General features: G+C 25.6%; 2 protein-coding genes across 3 annotated transcripts in view; one reads left to right on the top strand and one right to left on the bottom strand.

The window, feature by feature from the left end:
* Window positions 1–15,600, bottom strand: part of MESK2 (misexpression suppressor of KSR 2) — a 244,284-nt gene that overhangs the window by 201,347 nt on the left and 27,337 nt on the right. The gene's annotated exons all lie outside the window — the stretch shown is intronic.
* The window catches only part of Fkbp14 (peptidyl-prolyl cis-trans isomerase Fkb14), a 54,883-nt gene continuing 39,551 nt past the window's right edge, over window positions 269–15,600 (top strand). The window contains exon 1 of one of the 2 annotated variants that reach the window (XM_088188174.1): window positions 269–774. In XM_088188174.1, coding sequence (XP_088044300.1) covers window positions 581–774 — 194 coding nt within the window. In that variant the 5' untranslated portion in view covers window positions 269–580. The remainder of the gene's footprint in view (window positions 775–15,600) is intronic. The other variant, XM_088188175.1, reaches the window with a different exon arrangement.

The raw sequence follows: 15,600 nt of genomic DNA, 5'->3' as shown, positions 1-15,600 counted from the left end.
TAAATTGTAATAATCATTTTTTATTAATTCGGTTGATATATTTATTTATTTGGAATTTAAAAAATATTAGAACCTGGAATCGTGCACTTGTAATCTCGAAATCCCGTTCCTGAAATTTTGCTTGAGGATTGGATACACACAACAATACCATTGTTAAGCTTTGTCGCTGTACCACCCGCTTTACGCTCATAAAAAAAAATCTCATTAATTCAATAGCTCAATTTGAAGCAGAATTAATAATTAATTTTCCCAGCAGCTGATATTTTTTGCTTTCGAGCGATACACTGACGTGGTGTTGAGTTTTTATCATCGAGAGACGTTTAACCTTTTCCGGTCGGCTACGTTTCTCACCTAGTCGCCCACAATACCTCTCTCCGCATCACAGATCGCAATCGATCCGTCTCTCTCGCCCTCTGCATAGTCGAGACAAGGACAGCGACACTCAGCCGAGTACATACCGGTCTACAGTTATCGTGCTCGAAACTTGGGTCGAGTCGAGTTGCAATCAGTTTTCAGCGTAACTTCGCGCGGTCGACACTCCTCCGTTACTCCTCTCTAGCGAAAAAGTTTTGCCGGAGAAATGGCCCTGCGCGCGATCCTATTTTTGTTGGCCTTAGCAGGCACAGTCCTCGGCGAAGACAAGAAGACTACCGATGGTCTCAAGGTGGACGTGGTCAGCGTGCCGGACGGATGTACCACCAAGACTAAGCACGGAGACATGCTCACCATGCACTACTCGGGACACTTGGTTGACGGAACCAAGTTCGATTCCAGGTAATTGATCTTGATCCATCACATTTCTTTACGAGATTGTGCGTGTGCGGCCGCAAGGTCAGAGAACTGCTCGCGTGGCCCGAAGAGTACCGTTATCACGGTTACGGCCCACGTCGCCGTACTACGTGGACACTTTGTGCAATGTTCGCTTCGTTTCATTGTTGCTTCTATTCTCGCATTCGAAGTATTGGATTCATATAACATCTGATTCTAGACATAATTTAAATCCTAGGATTCGAGATGTACATTCTAGATTTAAATATTTATTCCTCTTAAATTGTATATTCTTAAACACGATTCAATGCTTCCATATAAACTCTCGCTTGAATGAGAATTTGTAAAATATCAATCATTCACCGAGTTTTCCTAGACATATTATTTTAAAATTTTACATCAATTTTTAATGTCAAATTATTCAATAGATTCTTCAATATTATAAATTATATCCGTATATTTGTATATTCTGTTAATTGAATTATTAAAACGATTTTCAATCGTCACTCGTTTTTCTAGACTAAAGTTATAATTTCTATTTAAATAACAACTTCTTGAGATATTATTTTATTGAAGCATTATTTGCAAAGATGTGAATTTATAAAAAAAAAATATAAAATACGAATTTACTATTTCATAAATTTGCTTTAAAAAATGAACTCGTTATTTATTTTTTGAGTATATGCGATTATTTTTTTATTGTATATACATATATTATCAAAACCATTTATATAAATAATTATTCAAAAAGTTAAAAATATGTAATATTTTTAATAATTCATAAAACACTATAAATATAATTTTGATTAAACTAAAAAATATCATTGAAATCTATTACTGAAATTTAATGAATTATTGCATACAATTACTTTACTATATATGAATATACTGCACATAATTATAGTAACTCAAAATCATTTGATTAGTTTAATAACTTATACTTATTTTTCGTTTATTTAAACAATAAAAAAGTTATTTATATGGTGTCACGAAAAAATGTTAACCGAATTAACATTTATATGTATATAAATTAATATGTATTATAAAATATTGCTTAATTCCAAAACGAGTGAATGTTTTTTAAACAAATGTTTACTCATATATGTTTTATATGCTAATGTTATATTTATATAATATCGATTTTCAATCGTTTCTTATTTAATTTATGTTTATTATAAGCTTTACGTAAAATACAATACTTATTCAACATAAAATTTGTTGTAAAAATTTTCACTCGTCTCGAAATTAAACAATACACATACTTTATAAATATACTATTTTATAATAAGTATATAATAGAATACATATTTATTCATTTTAATAAAATACAATATTAATTTATTATTTCATTCGATTTAAATATAAAATAACACAAAAATCTTGAATCTCAGGTAATCAAGGAATCTGATTCTCGAAACTTGATAATTTTTTCAATTTTTTATATATATTACGAAAAATAAATATATATTGTGGAATTAATTTAACTCTAGATATAATTACAATGAAATAAAATCTGCATAGCAGTGTTTAATAATTAAATTTTCTCATAATAAATATTGCAAATATGAATTTTACTGATTTAGCGAAATCACAACTAGATTATAATGAGTAAATTATGTACAAGCTCGAATGTAAAATTCAAAGCTTTTAGTTTGAAGCCTCGACACTAACAAAACATTAAAACTGCATCCATGATTAATATTCTATGTGACTCTTCGTGACTTTGAATTGATTAAGCAATGCTGCTTTCGGAATATTTCTTAGGATAAATTTTACTAAGCAAGAATGAATTATGAATTATTTAGATCTATACAAAATTTTCACACTTTACTTTAGTATATATTGTAATATCTTATTCGATGTATTTTTTCCAATATCTATTATTTCATCGTATTAATTTTGCTTTAAAACTGTTTTTGACTAAAACTATCTTAAAAACAATAATATAGTTATTAGCTATTTGTTAAAAATATATATAGATATATACTTATTTTAAGCGTTAAATATATAGTTTCCAAAAAAGTTTATAAAATATTTAAAACGATTAGTGACTTTGATTTTTACGTTTTATTTAAATATGTTTAATAAAAAAAGTTTTATTAGATAAATTAGTCCAATTTTAATAAAAATTCTAGTCAAAATTTTAAATAATTTTTTAGATATTACTCTTATATTTAATATTTTTTTAAGTTTTATTTGAATTTATTAATAAAAAAAACTCATATTATTTTATTCATACTAATTTTTATAAAAAAATAAATATTTTTTTTTTTTTATATTTTAATTTATATATTTGAAAAAAATAAAAAATGACTATTAACTATATTATTTATTTTTTAATGTAAAACTTTTCTATCTACGTATTATTTAAATATGTTCAATTAAAAAGCTATTTTTTTGAATTGTACCACTTTTAATAAAAATTAATACAAAAACATTTTTTTAAATCCCTAAGGCATAGATTACCGTTTCAATTTTTTAAAGATATACTCTTACCATTAATATTATATTGCTTACAGCTTTTTATGCCTAATACTTACAACTTTTTATTAAAATTTGTTAAAAAGAGAAGTAGAACTATTTAAATCAGAACAATTTAAATAAAAAATTAATGAAAAATGAATTAAAAAAACAATTATTTCTGTAATTTTAATTAAAACTTCTATTGCTATTAGAGTTATTTTTTTATAAATACCATTGCTATTGAGTATATGCTTTCTACGTTTTATTAAAATATGTTTAATATAGAAGCTCAAGTATTTATATCTAACCAATTTTTTTTTATTTTAGTTAAATAAATTATAAATCCCATTTATTTCTACGTTTTATTAAAATATTTATTTTTTGAAAAAATATTTAAATCAGGACAATTTTATTAGAAACTAAAATAAAAACAATTTTTGAAATTTTTTTATTGCAAGTTTTAAAAATATGCATTAACTTTTATATATTTCTTAATAAATCTCATTACTAATGAAACTTTTATTTCTCCGCTTTATTTAATTATTTTTAATAAAGAAGTTACAATATTTAAATTGAAACAATTTAAATTAAATTAATTAAAAAAAACATAAAAACAATTTTTAATATGTTTTAATTGAAAGTTGTAATAATATGACTCACATTAAAAAAATTAACATACATATTTTATTTTTAAATTATATCATTTATTTTTGCGTTTATTAAAATTTGTTTCATAAAATTTTTAAGAAGTTTATTATTTAAATCAGACTAATTTTAAAATAAATTTGATAGAAAAGGTAATTTAAAAACAATTACATTATTACTAGTCAAGTTCATAATACATTCTTTTAGAGGATCGCAAATAATTTTATCTTATAAATTTTTACTTTTTATATTTTTTTTGTGTTTTATTAATACCATCGTGAGGCATTGGAGTAACCTGTTGGATCACAATGTTCTTAATTTAATAAAAAAAAAAATTTAAAAACCGAGTTTAATCGTGAATGAGATTTACTCTTTGATATTTCGGCAGTGATGGACCTGCTATGATCATGAATTCAAAAAAAAATGTGAAAAACTGTTTTTATACGAAAACGTGAACATGGCATGTCCATAGCTGCCGAAATATCAAATAGTAAGTCTCAATCGCAATAAAACCGGACTATTATACGTACATGAGATAAAATATTATTTTTGTTTGTACGTATCACTACATGCTTCCATTACATAATTTACTATCGTCAAACATGTCATAGCGTTACGTTTTCAGTTTCGATAAGACTAAGTTTCGATAATATTGACCCCAAAGCAGGTTATACTGCATGACGGGTCATAATAATTAAAGTTAAATTATAATACGTAAATTAATTATATTATCGTATTATTTTATAATAAACCAGTAGTATACTTAAATTAATAATTAAAGACCTGAGTTCAAATCTCATAGGCACCCTAGTGTTTAGCAATTTCTATCGTATCTGAGAGATCGTAATTAGTGATTATCAAATAATTATATATTCGATTGATTATCACAGATGAATATCATGATTAATAATCTAAATACATTTGAGCTGCGTGTATTTATATCATGTTTTAATAAAATATTATAATCCTTATTTTAATAAGACCGTAGTGGCTAGTTTCTAGAAACTGTTTTTACAATTTTGAATGGTTAACGATTTACTGAAACTCATTTTTTCAATCAATAATATATTTAAGAGATTTTAATTTTTAATTATTTTTTATGTACAGAAGAAAGAGCAATAGAGCAATATTTTTTATCATGGATTAGTTTGCTAGATAAATTATATAAGAGTCCATGTTGTCATTTTTTTTAAATACGAGAATAGGTGACCGATAATTAAACATGCGCTAATTATTTTAGTGAGAATTTCAACAATATCTATTATCTCTTTAATAATGTAATAATTAAGTACTCGTATGTATTTTTTTTATTTTTCGCGTCCGTTTATATTTTAATTATTAATTATAACACGATTTGTATGCATAAATATTGATCTAAATTGTTGTAAATTAATAATATAAAAATATATACTGTATTCATTTCAATCAATATTTTCCAGAATTCTCGAGAAATTGGGATTAATTACTTATTTCTAAATAAATAAGAAACATTAATTGCGATCATTTGAAACATTAAACACAGATTAATCCTGAAATTTTCTGACATTATACGTAGAACCATTGTAATAAATACCATATTTATAAATCCTCTTGTTTTCATTCAATAACAAGTTTTGATTTGGTTTCATATTACTAATTAACTCTGCTTTTCTATGATGTTTTTGCTTTCCAATGAAGTTATTTACAGTTTTTATGCGAGAAACATTTTTAGAAATATTTTAGATAAATTAAATCTTTCCCGATAATACATATACTATGGTTAGTGTTTCTTTTTAATGAAAGTAATAAAATTGAAAAACATATAATGGTTAAAATCTGGTAGTACGATTAAGTATATGACGTATCATAACGTATTAAATTTCTCATAAACCATATATGACCTTCAATAATTATTTTATTTATTATTAATACAGATAGTCTTTTACACAAACATGTCAATCTTCTCTAAAGGGCTTGAGACGCTCAATTTGATAACGTTAATGGCACAAAACAAAATAAGTTTTGATCGACGAAAACATCTCTTCTCATCTTATGACTAAAAATATAAGAATTATGATCGTATTATCTAATATGAAACAATATTGATTAAAAATACTGCTTGTTATTTATCACACAGTATACCATTGTTTTTTTTCGGTTTTTTTCAAAACTTTTCGATACACCTTCCGAGGACACGCCGCTCACCTGGGCGCACCGTTTCGAATACCAATTGCTAAACTTTCTCAAAAAAATATGGCTCACTTTCCAAAAGTGACCCGCATGTAAGGAGAAAACAAAACCAAGTGCGAATATGAATTTGCACACACACTCTTATCATACGAAAGCGTGCTTGTGGTATATGGGAAGTGCAATGGCCTTAACTGTTAATCATACGTAGATATCCAATGACTAACCACCAGTATTTTAATTATGGCGATAGCAATGCGTATCTTTATATCATGTCTTTTAACAGATAAGGATATTAATATAGGGGGAAAGCAATATACATATAATATTAATTAAATACTTCACAATGACGTAATAATTCATAGAAAAGCAATAGAGCAGCTGCTTTTTATTTCAGGCTTAGAACCACCTGTATTACTAAATGCAAATAATTAAAATTATTGTTGATTATAATTATGTTGATATATACAATATACTATACAACATCTTTACCTTAAATATATTCGATGATTCAAAAGTATATTTACAGGATTTTTATTTTCTTATATTTATTTTAGAAATTATGTTGACAATTAATATTGATTTTCCTATACATTTTTTATTTGCATTTTTACTAAATATTATAATATAGTACGGATCCATGAAACATTAATTAATTTAAGCCGATATTTAAAATATGTTAACATTTTGCAAATTTTTTGCTATTTTATACATTTTATTCGGCTCAACCATTTGATAGGCAAAATTCGGTACATAGTCGTTTGCTATCCTACATCATCATTAAAGTAAAATTTGCATACATTTTTAATAAACTGTATGTTATCTGCTTCAAGTTGAAATAATATTTTATCCGAAAATCTGGTTTGTTTCTTAATGCAATAGTATTAATATAGTTGTCCAAAAGATTTCAGTAAACAAAGCGTTAAAACTTAAATTTAAATCAAATGTTTCAACACATATATTTACTGGATAATATGTATTCGAATATGATATCACTGAAACTCTAGTGAAAATATAATTTCACTTTAACATAAATTATATCATAACATATTTATATCAAACATGATTATGATATAAAGATAACTATAAAAAGTACAAATAGGATAAAATCTTTAAAAAAAAAATTATTGAATTAATTTATTCTGATTTTAAATAGGCTCTAATTTTGACAACGTAAGGATTAAAAATTTAATAAAAATAATTATATATTAAAACCAGATATGTGTTATGTGACTTTGCTTTTATAAAAATAATCGATTGGCGGTTTTAATATAATATAGTAAAGGAGATTTGTGTTCGAAAAAAATATTATTGACCACAACATATATATTTGAAAAATATAAGTTTTGTCCACATCTCCCGCTTTTAACAGATAAGCGCCGCGACTCTTGCATATAAAGAATGACTACTACTATTAACTCAAAATATTTTTAATTCCCAATTGTACTCAAATCTCACGACCTTTCAATTAGTAAACAATGATTTCATGTCGCTAGCCAAAAATATTTGTTTTCGTTTTTCTTAATTTTATATTAATTCTTATTAACATTTTTTTATTATAAGGTATGTAGTTGTAATCAAAGTTTATAAATCAATCACATATATGTTAATAAACTAATTAACTATTTCTAAAAAAACACAACCAATGGATGTCATTATTAACCACTCTGTATTTCAATTTAATTATTAATAATATTCAATAAAAAATCTGAAAATATCGAATCCATTTTTATTATGTAACAATCACTAATATCAATCTCTCATACACGATATAGATTATGAGATTAGAAGGTTAATCTGGTATTTGTCACTGATTTATCATTTAATGCTAAATAGCCTATATCCTTAAAACTTCGACGATGATTATTATAGCAAACTATTTGAATCATATTCCTTGTTGTGATACTTTAATCTCCACAAAAACTTGTTATCTATGTAAATTTTGACAATACATCTGCTCCATTGTCTGTGAGTATCTATCTTTTATATCAAAGCCACGTATTTATTAAATTAGTCAGTAAAAAAAATTAAATTACCCTATATATATAAACTCTTGTCACTGATCCTTTATTGATTATATATGTGACGGCATTTATTGCAATTAAATATTTATTACTTCAACGCCGCTCTATAAATATGATTAAAAAACTTTATCACAATTTTATATTTTACATTGTACTTTATTAGCTTTATATGTATATAGCTTATTACTATTTTTTAATTGTAATATTGTATGTTACTGAAAAAAATATATTATCTAACAGCTCATATTTTTATCACTTGATAAGAATCGTTTACTGCATTTTATTTTATAAATCTTGGTTCAACAGACTATTTTTGTTAAAGGCGGGTTAAAAAGCAAAATTTAAGTGAGCTTAAAAAAATATAATTTTCTATTTATTTGCATATTTTATCTATTTGAATTATGAATTTTGGTATTAAGCTTTATTTATGAAAATAATGGTATTGTTTTTTGAGATAATATTTCATTAAACTAGGGTGCGAAGTTCTTCACTTCCTATCGTCAAAAATGATTACAAATCTGTTAATGTTGACGTTAAACTGTAGTTTTATGTACTTTATTTTTGAAAATGTCTTTTCAAATACAAATATAAATACCCATGCATATGATCTTAATTGAGCTTATTTGACACCTGAGAATTTACCTTAGGGCGTGTCATTACTTAACTGTACAGTTAATTGTATTTTTAATAATTGAAATGTATTCAGCACCTGACTCACGATTCGAAAATCGCTGCTAGAACTGCAGTTAGAGCTCAAAAAATATATCTGCCGCAATTTTTTGTACCATGGGAAATAAATAAAGTAGGTTAAAATGAATGGTGACTCAATCAACGCTAGTTGTCGTCAAAATGACTTTATCGCAGTGTGAGTTTTTCATTATAGTTTCGAGTTAAATTCATTTTATGATATTTCCAGCAAAGGCTTATTTCCAGCGCCATTTAGTATTCGATAATAGTAGATAAGGGCTGGCTATTTCGTAAAGAAAAATTTAAAAAAAATTAAATAAACATTACCATGACTGAGCCATTGAACTGCTGTATAATAGAGCAAGTCAAAGTATTCTGCTAGCATTTTTAATAAAAAAAGTCACGGAACAGACAGTTAAGTGCAACGCTGATAAAACTGGTTCAGTAACACATGATAGATTGAGATATTTCCCACAAAATACCTGTTGGTTAATTATACAATGAATAAGAACAACTTGCATTTTAAAAAGCCTCATATTTTTATTGAACTTAACCCGTTATGCATATATTTTTACTACCATCAGATGTGACACATTTTAGTCGATTGCACTTCAGATTGTAAGGTTAATAATTTTAATTTTAAAATCAGCAACTAACTGTTTACATAGGCTTTTAAAAATGGTGACTTTTTGTAAGTTTTTATCTGAACCTTTGTTTATTTTAAATATTGGAGAAGATGTAGTTGGAAAACAACTAGGTGAATTTATAAAAAATCTTAAATAATTTACTTTGGTATTAAATTGGCTATTGATGTATCTCACAATGTGCTCAACACTTCTAATGGTTGTTCTCATCAAAAGACTAATATATTTAAATATTGCTGCGTACAGGACTTTATTAATTAACCATCGTTAAATGGCTTAATTTTATTGGTTAGTAAATGAGCTTCAACTTATTTTATTTTTGCAAAAAAATGCGTTGTGATAAAAAATCCGTTTTAAACTTTTTAATATTGTGTAGAGTGCTTAGTCTGATAATGATGTGAAAACATAATAGACATAAGTCATCGCACTATAAACATAATGCTTTATGATATATTTCGATAATAAAAATGTTTGCATTTCACTCTGCTTTAAAAGCACGACATTCCATGTCCACTAGTATCTTGTTTTCTATCTTTGATAAAGACAAGACGAATTTGGTATATTATGCTCTCATTTAATTACCCATGGGTAATTAAATGAGTGCATAATATACCAAAAAGCGTTACACGGGGCACCGAAGACGCTGTCAAATTACAACTGCGTAACGTCACTGCGGAATAAGAAGCAATAGGAGCACCACAAACTTGGAGTATGTGGTTGGCTGTTCCATTATAACGCATACTTGGAGTTTGAAAATGTAAACTCTATTATTTATTATATATATTATTGCTTCCATTGCATATGTACTAATTTGTTAAAAAATAAGTCCATCAGCTTTCACATGGTAGTATTTCTTAATTAATACGTAACGTTATGTTGCTCTTTATGACTCGGAGCTCAAGTTAAATGTTATACAAATGGGTGTCTGTAGTGGATATACGACGTTTATTATAAAAGTTTGCAAACGTACACAGGAGGACGGATTTATTGTATACGTACGTATGTATGTGCGTTACACGTATGAATGCGACTTTTGAAGTAATTTCACACAAGCCTTAAGACAATTTCAAAAGAAGTCCTCGCACGTATAAGTAGCAATATTCGGAGATGAGCATAAAAAGTAAAATTCCGGCAGAGGAGCTTTAACAATTAATTTTAAAACAGTATATGGAACAGAGGCGTTTTGTTATATTTTTTATATATATTATACTCACATACATATTAGAATGTTATATGCATTATTATATAAAATGAATAACATAATACTGATTGATATTATAAATACAAAAATATGAGTTTAATTTCAAGAATATTTATATAAAATTTACTGACTGAAAACTCTTTTCAAAATAATCATAAGTATGTTTAATTCAATAATAATCTAGTTTTATTTGACTCGTAAATAATCATGAAAGGGTTTTTAACTGTTTCGAATAAGGCAAATTATGAAGGAAATGAATGAGCTAAAAATATATGCGTGTAGATCGATTTTATCAGCAATAGTCTTCAAGAATATGTTTCAAAAACTTTATTGCTCAATAGAATAGTTTTTATTTATCGAGATCAGTAGCAAAATGTACTATGTTTTTGTTCTCATTTTTGAGACAAAAAACCTCGATATTGGTAAATAGGTAGATATCATCTACATTGATTTTGATTAAGCTTTGGATCAAGTACGTCATGTCTTAATTCTAAAAAAAATATTTTCTCATAAATAATTTATTTCTAGTTGCACTTTTCGAATTGTAAAAAATATATTCAATATGGTCTACACTAGTCCGAATGAATTTTTAACTTCAGATTTTCAGACCCATTGATATTTTTTCTGTTTATTAATAATATTAAGAAAGATATTCATAGCTCTGATCTTAATATTTTTCTTAAAAAATACTAAATTGTAGAAGGTCTGAATCTGCTGATAAGAATCATATATGGTCGGAAAAGCGTAGTCCGTAAGGTCTAGACTAGTAAATCAGAGACCGCGAGATCGAGCCACGGGAGCAGACTCGAATTTTTATATATAATAATGCGCTATATTTTGATTGAAAAATTATTATTTATTTATATTCATTGATTCCCAAACTGAAAAAAATAGTATTAAATAAAATCAACCTAGTGGTTAATACTAACTTGTATGTATTTATTATTATCGCTGGACTTACTCAGCAGTAATAAATAATAAAACATTTTAAAATTTCACTTTCTTGTTTGATACAGAAAATTAATAAAATTACTGAATAAAAATATTTTTTTGCAATTTTAAATAGCAAAATGAAAGCAAAAAATCTGTAAAAAAATACTTTTTTATACATTAATGTTCACTAATTTTTAACTCCCAGACACTATATAAATTGAAAAACATAAGTTTCGAACTTAAATCTTTCAGGTATTAGTCCGGTCTATCGTGCTAATTACATAACACATTTATACTTTTAATTCATTCATTTTAAGCTGCCTAATTTCAATTACATTGCCACTTTAGATAAAATATTTGCTAAATATTAATTAAAATTAAAAATAAGCCAAGGTGAAAATGCAAAGAATACATATTTCTTCAATAGTTTTTTTATAAATAATCAATATTTTTTATATGCTAGTATTTTATTAACGATAAAATCTGACACAATAACCTTTACAAACAGCTTTTGCGTTGCAATTCGTCACTTTTTTGCTATCAAATTGGATTTTGAAATATGCAGAGTCGAACGTCGAAAAATGTCATAAAAATTAATTCTGTTTTCATGTTTTACAATTCGCATCCGCTTAATAAGATTATAAGCAAAAATAATAAACGTATGATATAAAAAGGTTATTGCACAACAATAATATATTAATATAACGTCAAAGCTTAGAAACGTCATGCTAACATCAAAGCAAACATATTGTATTTAAAATAAAGCATTTACGTTTTATATGTACATACTATAATATGTATATTCGCCACGTATTATATAGTGAAATAAAAGACAAAAAGAAACCGCACTAACGGCAAACCTCATAGTTTTAATTCCATCTTAGGAACATAACTGTTGTTTAAGTTGTATTTCGCAACTGCAATAATTCATTATTTATTCTATACCATCAATTTTCTATGAAAAATTATGAGACTTCGCTTACTCTTCAATTTTATATGAAGCAAAATACCAACAGTATAGACAATGGTATATGTCAGTGACTAATACTTGAAAGACTTGCCAAATCCTATTTTATTTTACTTTTTTTGGGCTTTAAATATACCGTGTTTTAATCTAAAAGTAATGAAGAATTTTTTTCTAGTGTCCATCAATGTGAAACTAAAAACGATAAAAATATAAATAAATAAGAAACTATAAACTGCATTAGTCACACCTCAGCATTGATTTCTGCCGTAAAATTCTAAAAATTGATTGATATTCTAAAAATTTAAGATTCTCAAAAATATAAATAGTTTTTATAAATATATTAAATATTAGTCTGTATTAGAATTTTTTTATTATATTTTACGGCTCAAAAGGTATTCTCATTTTTTATCAACGTTCGGTCTTTTTTCCTCTACAATGTACATTGCGGATTTTGATTGAAATATGAAAACGTCACGTTTTCAACGAATCCAATACCTCTATAAATATGCGAAAATTAAAAATATTTTAATTTAATATATATATTTTAAAAATCAAGTTTTTTTATGTAGTACTAACAGAAATGGTCAATTTTAATAATTTTTATTCATACACGTGTTCATAAAGCGATTATGTATTTTGCGCATTTCATGTATACTTTGCATGCGATTTGTATGTAATAAAATCTTTTCAGGTTATTCTTCATCATTTCCATATGTGTATAAATTTGTGTACATCGATGCATTTCTTAAGAAGTAATTGATGTCTGCGTCGAGCGAAAGTTAGTGGAATCGATACATATACTGGTTGGTTACTTGTCAGTTCGTGAAAGTTGTACGCTGCCTACATTGCACAGTTAGTACTACTATTGTGGATTTGCACTTGATTTTATAATCTTCTGTATATTCTATGTACTACGATTCTACATGTGTCGTTGCATATTGAATAAATCAACATTGATTGCTCCGGTAGATACGTTTGATTCTAATACAAAAAAGATTTCTTCGTATACAGATATTTAAAAGATATATGTATATGTATTTTAACAGTAAGATTGCTTAATTTATAATTAAAATAAACTCATAGGATATGCATTATTAAGGAAGTTTACAAACTACACCATAATAGTATCATTTGTAATCGAAACAATCCATGTTGAATACTAACTAGAACGTGCTTTATCGCAAAGATATTGTAACCAATGTAGAACATCGTTATGTTTTTTTAATATATTGACTATTCACAGTATCACTGAATAGTCTAAAACGTAACAGACTTTCTTAAGACAGTGAAAGTATTTAAGAGATTTCCCAAATACATATACGGGTACTATGATTGTTCGTTACTTTATGATTAGCTCAGTATTTTTAATGCTTGACATAGAAAAATACAATTTTTTACATGTAAATATAATACAAAACCCATAACATATTATAAAGGTTAAGGCTATGTTCTTTCGCTTATTGAAGAACTCTATAACTCGAGTCCTGCAAGGTAGTTTGCTCGGGCCGTTCCTCTTTAATTTTTAAATAATGATTTGGCAATATATACTAACGACACATCCAACATAATTTCGGTCTTAAGCCAATTGAAATTAAGTTAAAAAAAATACAAAACCTGAATTAATATGTTTTTTAATGTAAAATTAAAATAAACTATTTGTAAATATATAATTTTCTGGGTTATCTCAAAACATGTACGCTTAACTTTAATAAACATATAGGACTGTTTTACTATATAAAATAACATACGCTTGCTCGGTGTGGAGTAATGCATGTAATCCATTTTTATGTATATATATTAAAAAAATTATAGTGGATTTTACAAACATAAAATAAAAAATACTTGAAATATAAAATTTTTTTTTGCTTTAAATCATAAAATTTTTTGAAGCTCAATATCTCTAATTATGTGATATTAACATAGGTTAAATATATAATATTTTGATTATACTAATTTAAAATATTCTTGCATTTTTCTTAAATTCGTCTTATATTCAATAATTATGTTATTAATATTTTTTTAATTAAGTCATAAAATCTCTTTAATAATAATTTTGTTATTAGCGATTAAAAAATTCTTACGCTATTCTCAAACATTCGATTTAAAAAATCTGTTAAATGAATTAAAACTATGAATAAAAGCTTTTCAATGATTATTTCCAATCATATCATAAACTACATGTTCTTAACACTATCACCGCGGTTGCTATTTTTAACGTTATTTCGCACTTTGCATTTTATGCGAGGAACACTTATTAATGCCATAAGTTATTTAAATATTATTTCAATAAATTAAAGTGTTTTTCAACCTTAAATTATACAAAAAAAAAACATATTACAAAGCTCAAAGGTTTATGACACCTTTAGGTGTCCAATGCACACTAGCAACTTTCTTGATGACATATATAGGTGTCATTCGCGGTTAAAGGGTTAATAATTAATCCGGTTTTTATTAAAAAAATCTTTTCAGAAATTTCATACATAATAATTTATTACTAAAAATAAATCATATAAATTATATTTTTTTTAAATGATAACTTCTGAAACAGATTTTTATAAGTGAATCTTATGCTTTATTTTTTATAGTCGTTTTTATCATGTTTTATGACTAAATTTAACGAAATATGTATATTTACATGCTACATTTTGGTTATAGTCGATTTTATTAACTATATACAAATAAATACAAATTTAAAATATAGCGAATATTTTTTATGTAAAGCAGATGAGTTTATCTTTGTGGCAAATAAGCAAAAAGCTTTGCTTTTTAGGTAGCTATATTCTTAATTGATATGATTTTTTGTTGTAGTCGATTTTATTTTCTATCCTATTTATTACTATTTTTCAACAAAATTATTGACAATTAAAATACTATTTTAAATAAGCCGTAATGCATATTTTTTATTTAAAGCAAATTATTATATCTTTGTGGCAATTAAACAAAAAATTAAAATATGTTTAGTTTTATTTTTGACGGCTTACAAAAATATATGCCATATTTAATAACTTATAGTAAAGTACTGCGAGTTTAAAAAATCTTTCTTAATAAAACAAATTATACACTTTTTCAGATAGTTGTTCAGAAAATTCAGAAAAATAGATG

This window comes from Plectrocnemia conspersa, unplaced genomic scaffold (genome assembly GCF_051122295.1).
Source record: "Plectrocnemia conspersa isolate PC_06_02 unplaced genomic scaffold, ASM5112229v1 ptg000006l, whole genome shotgun sequence".
NCBI classification, from domain to species: Eukaryota; Metazoa; Arthropoda; class Insecta; order Trichoptera; family Polycentropodidae; genus Plectrocnemia; species Plectrocnemia conspersa.
Note: the sequence above shows the minus strand (reverse complement) of the source record. Positions and strands in the feature narration are given on the sequence as shown.